At 47.5% G+C, this 6029-nt stretch overlaps 1 protein-coding gene across 1 annotated transcript; it reads left to right on the forward strand.

Annotated features, from left to right (window-relative positions):
* Positions 1-708: 708 nt before the first annotated feature.
* LOC122319010 (metallothiol transferase FosB-like) lies at positions 709-1924 on the forward strand. The gene is made up of 3 exons (XM_043136862.1): positions 709-980; positions 1153-1267; positions 1395-1924. The coding sequence occupies exons 1-3, from the start codon at positions 817-819 to the stop codon at positions 1683-1685; spliced, it is 570 nt and encodes a 189-aa protein (XP_042992796.1). The 5' UTR covers positions 709-816; the 3' UTR covers positions 1686-1924.
* The last annotated feature ends 4105 nt before the right edge of the window (positions 1925-6029 follow it).

A 6029-nucleotide genomic window follows, 5' to 3' on the forward strand; every position in this document is an offset into this window, starting at 1 on the left:
TCCATGCTAATTTATTTTTAACTATATTAATACTGCTTCTATGTCCATATTAATCCAAATGAAAACTGATAATGCATGCCCGGTGTGTGAGAGAGGAAACATCATAGAACCTTCTCAGTTTTCGGAACCTTGTACTTTTCGTCTTTATCACACAAGCTTTGATCGATCAGAGGGCAAAACGCGTAAGCAACATGGTTGGGTCACCTTCAGGTCCCATTTTCATGTACAAATTATAAGCTACGTATACGCACATTATACATATAATATACTTCAAAAAAAATGAAAAGTTTAAGTACTACCTGTGATCATGATAAGCCATGCATCTTACTCATGTAATTACTTATCCAGAAAATATCAGCTGAATGCTAAGCTTAGGGGCATGCTTAATGGCTATACCAAACACATTATTTATGATGGGATCTATTATAATTATATTAAAAAGTCAAATATCAATATTTTTCTATACATATCTCAGCTGCTTGCTGATTTATAGGCAGGTTGAATTGAATCAGAAGCAAACACTTCTGTACCAGGAGCGAAACCCCCAGGATAATGACTGTATTCAACTTGTCTGATTTGGTACAAGAGAATCTGCCAGGAAAGTTCCTCGCCCCATAACTCACTCTTCTCAACTGGACAAGAATCGCTCTGCATGTTTGAATCAAACCAGCTAGCGCAGGGTGATATTTTGAAGACTTCCTTTATAAAAGGAGCATCCCAGCAATGTGGCTCATTCATACAACCGAAAGAAGTAGAAAAAGAAGAGAATTAGGTGAGTGCAAGTGAGGGAGTTAAGACTAATATATAGAGAGAAAAATGGAGATTGAGGAAGCAAGCAGCTACGAGGCACTGCCTCTTCTTTCCTTAAACCATGTGTCCGTAATGTGCAGATCAGTTTGGGATTCAGTGCGGTTCTATGAAGACGTCTTGGGCTTTTTTCTCATCAAACGCCCCTCTTCTTTCAACTTCAATGGAGCTTGGTTAGCTTTCTAAACCCCTCTGTGCATGCTTAACGTGCTTAAAAGTCCAAATTTTGCAAGAAAAAACCCTTTACTTAGTGTCAAATATATGAAAGCTTTTTTGTTTATGTTCCTACTATTTTAATTTTTGGATTAAATGAACATCTCAATCACACCTCTGATATTTATGCAGGTTGTACAATTATGGGATTGGGATACACTTGATTGAGAACCCATCAATCGATGAGTTTGACACTATCAATGAACCACGACCAATTAATCCGAAGGACAACCACATCTCCTTCCAGGTAAATGAAAAATCATATATATTAAGAGATCTGAAAGAGAAACCTAACCTTATTCTCTACAAATAAGAGAAGTTGTGATGTATGGGTACCGCAAGATTATTCTTAACAAAAGCATGTTTTCTTACAGTGTACAGATGTTGCACTTGTCATAAGGAGGCTGCAAGATTTGGGGATGAGATATGTCACAGCAGTGGTCGAGGACGGAGGGGCCAAGGTGGATCAAGTTTTCTTCCACGACCCAGATGGATATATGGTCGAGCTCTGCAACTGCGAGAATATCCCAGTTATTCCCATCTCTTCCTGCTCATTCAAGCCCCGAGGGCAAAGATTCAAGAAGCAGGCACCTGCTACATGTGGATTCATGGAGAATGTGATGATGGAGAGCCTGAGCATGGACATGCTGAACTTCTCATTTTAAGAGTTCCCAAAAGAGGGAAAAATTAGTTTTCACTAGCTCATTTTGTCTGCTACAAGAAAAGGTTATATTTTTCAAATTTATAACACTGTTTATAATTATGGTTTGTGTATCCGCTGGTTTGAGAAGAGTTTGAATTGATTTTCTTGTACCTGGAATAAAGATTAATGTAAGATTGAATTAATAAGTTCCATTTTGTAATATATGCTTCAAAGCTAATATGTGGCTTTTTTTGGTGTCAATGTTTTCTTCGGGTCCGAGTAATAATACATATAGTCGTAAAGTATGCAAATGTCATGCAGTTACTTTTTATATGGGCTCCATATTTATTAATTTTTTTCGTCGTGATTATGTAACGTTTGCATACTCACGATTGCAGTTATCATTTTTAAAAAAAGAATGTAATGCCCCTTGTTAGGGGTGATTTTCGTCCTAGGCCCATGAGGGACTTCAAAGCCCAAGCCCATCAAGGGCTTCACTAGAGGACGAAATAGGAAGAAATGAGAGAGTACAGGAAAGGAAAAGAGAGGGGATAAAATAGTATCAGGAAGACAGGGGATGAAGGAAAGGACATGAGGTGAGTTGAAGTGACATAAAGAAGGGGAAGAAAGAGATAAAAGGAGAGAGGGGTAGACGACTTAGAGGACTTTTGGCATCTTTGAGAGGACTTCTTTTAGATCGACGGGAGGACTTTTCGAGGGACTTTTGGCCAAACTCCTTAGAGGCTTCCTGGGTAGGCTTTCTTCAACCTCCACAGTCGGCTTCTAGTGACAGACTCCAAACTGGCAGAGTGATCTGCAAATCAGCTGTACAGTGAGGATGAGAGATCCTGAGAGACTGTAAACAAAGCTTATATAGTGGATTCTCCCCTCCCCTAACCCTTGTGGACGTAGGCCTAGTGAACCACATAAATCTGTGTGTCTATTTCTCCCTCTTTTTCCTGCATTCTTATACTGTTCACCTCCATGACCATATGCATGGGCTCCGTACAGCCGAACCAGACCAATTAGGGGCTTGCACCAGCTCATCCTAACCCAGCTCCACTGGGCCCACACATCGCGGACCCAGACCCAACGCTGCCATCGGCGTGCTAGCCCAAGATCGAGTGAAGGCCCAGATCGACTGGGCAACCCGACCCAAGAACGTACAAAACATGAATTTAAAATTTGGCCACTCAATTGCTGTGGTGGCGGTCAGTATCCCCTCCGGGAAGGACAAACAACACTGACGGGCAGGATGGGTTGTCGCCGGTGTGACCACGCTGCTCGTGGTGTGTTTCCCGCGCACTTGTTGTGCTCTCTTCTTCAGGGAGGCCTTGGCTGTGGTGACTCTCCGAGGTGGCCTTGGTGTCCGGCGGTCGCGCCGATGGAGACAGACGATGCCAATAGGTAGGATGGTGGCCACTAGCATCCTCCTAAGGCCGCCCTATCAATGGGCTGGGTTGCTACTTGTGTGTGAAGGACGACATGCACAGGTTAGGCCATTCACAGTCTCTGAGGATGGGAGGACACTTGGATCCTCGATAGAAATTGCTAGCGGTCCAAGTGGACAGCTGGCAGGTGGCCTGAGCTCGTGACTTTCTAGCCGCGAGCTTCTCCTGTAGTACTGTGCCTTCATGCACACTAATGCTCATCGCAGCCTAGCTATCGGGCACGGTCCCGGGGGAGGGGATCACCCCTCACTGGATAGAAGGCTGGGCCTCGCAGCAGGTTGTCGCGAGGCTTCATGGTACAGGTGACATGCACCTGTGATGCATGCACGGTCACCACGTGGCCCATGTACTGTGCACTTAAGTGCACAGTGCCTGGGTAACAGTCCTTGGTCTGAGTGCCCTGTGTGCTCGGCCTTCAATGTAACTGCTCCACATACTTTTTTTTTTAATAAAAGGGAGAGAACTGGGAACACTTATTTGGAGAGTTTTATTTCTAGAGAGCTTCATCTGTTCTTTGGAGATTAATGGGCGCGCCAGGAAGTCGCCCCTCTTCCTCTTTCCCGTGTAAAAAGTAACTAGATCCCATACCAACTGAGAGTGGATCCTCACAGGCATACAAAAGACATGTTTGACTTTAAATTTAGTCGAATCCCACAAACGACACCAAATTTTAACGTTGTGTTTCGTTCACCCTTGGGCCAGGTTGCCTAGTCGGTTTCACCTAATCTTGGGTCAGCATGCCAATGGCGGTGTTAGGCCCGAACCCGTGTGACGGAGGACGGGTGGTGTGTAAGCCGAGCTCTCCCAAATAATCCTACGGAGGTTGAGCGGCGCATAAGCCGGGCTCGCCCAAATGCTTTGACAGGGGCCACGCAGAAAGATCATGCACGCCCCGTTGACCCTCCCACTAGGTGAGAGGGGGCTGAGCGATGTATAAGCCGGGCTCGCCCAATACTCTGATGGGGGTCACGCGGAAAGATCATGCACTCCTCGTTGACCCTAGCGCTTGGCAAGAGGAGGCCAAGTGGCGTATAAGCCGAGCTCACCCAAATGCTCTGACGGGGGCCACGTGAAAAGATCATGCACTCCTTGTTTACCCTTGCGCTTGGTGAGAGGGGACTGAGCGGCGTATAAGCTGGGCTCACCCAAATGCTCTGACTGGGGCAAAGCGGCGTGTAAGCCAAGCTCGCCCAAATACTTTGATGGGGGTCGCGCGGAAAGATCATGCGGTGTATAAGCAGGGCTCGTCCAAATACTCTGATGGGGGTTGCTCAGAAAGATAATCCGCACCCCGTTGACTCTCATGTTTGGCAAGAGGGGGCCAAGCAGCGAATAAGCCGGGCTTGCCCAAATACTCTGACGAGGGCTGCACAGAAAGATTTGCGTGCCTCATTGACCCTCGAGCTTGGTGAGAGGGGGCCGAGTGACGCATAAGTCGGGCTTGCCCAAATGCTCTATGTACATGCTGTAAAATCAGAGCCCATATATATATATATATATATATATACTTTGCTTGAAAATTACCAACCTGTCTTGTCGATTTGGCGTGGTGGGACTCCAGGGTCTTCGCGGCTGGTGCGGGTAGTCTCTCACCCACACAGGGAGAGGTTCGTCATTCCCTCAAGAGAGCCTTCATTCATTCCCTTATGAGAACTTTCCCGTGACAGGAGCGCTGCCTCGAGGGAGGATCGTCATTCCCTCAGGGGAGCTTTCTTACTCCCAGGAGCATTCTTCAGAGAAGGTTCTATGGTCGAGTCGGGTAGTCCGGGGAATATCCCGTGCTTCACCAAAGGTGAGGTAGGGAAGCCTCAAAACGCACCCTCATCTTTTAGACCTTTGGGGATGGGGTCCCGTTTGGGCAGCCTCAGGGCTAGACCCGAGCTTCTTCGCGGGGGAGGTTGGGATGGCCCGAAGCCAATCCCACTTATTGACCCACATGTGGAGGGATTCTGTTCAGGCAGTTTGCAACTCGACTCGCTCCCATATTTTAACATCGTGGGAAAGTGGAGCTATGACCAGGCCGATGCTGCATCCACTCCTTGTCATGATGGATCGGACTAATATTCGGGCAGCCTCAGGGCTGGACCTGCTCTCCTTTGCAAGGGAGGTGGTCTAACTCAGGGTTAGTTCTGCCTATTGACCCATATGGGGAGGAAGTCTGTTCGGGCAGTCCCTGACTGGACTTGCTCCCGTTAGTCAATGCTCGTGACAAGGGTTAATCCATGCGTCGACTGTTGAGGACAAGCCGCTCTTCGCCATGGGAGGGATTGAGCAGCCCTTTAGCATTACACACGTCCCTTTGGTACCCCACATAGAGGTAAGTTGGAAGGCTTAGGGGCCCCTTGCTCTTCGCTGCAATGGGAATGAGGTCAATTTCAAGTTGCCTCAAGGCCAAACTTGGGTTCATTCATAGGGGAGGTCAAGATGGCCTTTAACCACCTTGTCTGTTGACCCATACGAGGAGGGACTCCGATCGAGTAGTTTTTCAGACTGGACCATCTCTCATTCGTTGACATTGTGGGGAAGGTAAGTTGGGACTGGGCTGGTGCCGCGTCCACTCCTCATCATGGCAGAATGAGGGAAGTTTGAGTTGCCTCAGGGCCGAACCCTCTCTCCTTCTCAGGGGAGGCAGTCTAACCCTGGGTTAGTTCCACCTGTTAACCCATACGAGGAGGAAGTCTATTCTGGCAGTCCCTGACTGGACCCGCTCCCATTAGTCAACATCCATGACAAGTGTTGCCTCATGCGTTGGCCATCAAGGATAGGTTGCTTTCTGCCGCAGGAGGGATCGAGTAGCCCTTTGATATTTCACCCATCCCTTTGGTACCCCACGGGAAGGTAAGTCGAAAGACTTAGGGGCCCTCTGCTCTTTGCCGCAATGGGAATGGGGTCAATTTAGAGCCTCCTCAGGGCCG

Source organism: Carya illinoinensis, chromosome 8, assembly GCF_018687715.1.
Source record: "Carya illinoinensis cultivar Pawnee chromosome 8, C.illinoinensisPawnee_v1, whole genome shotgun sequence".
Taxonomy (NCBI): Eukaryota; Viridiplantae; Streptophyta; class Magnoliopsida; order Fagales; family Juglandaceae; genus Carya; species Carya illinoinensis.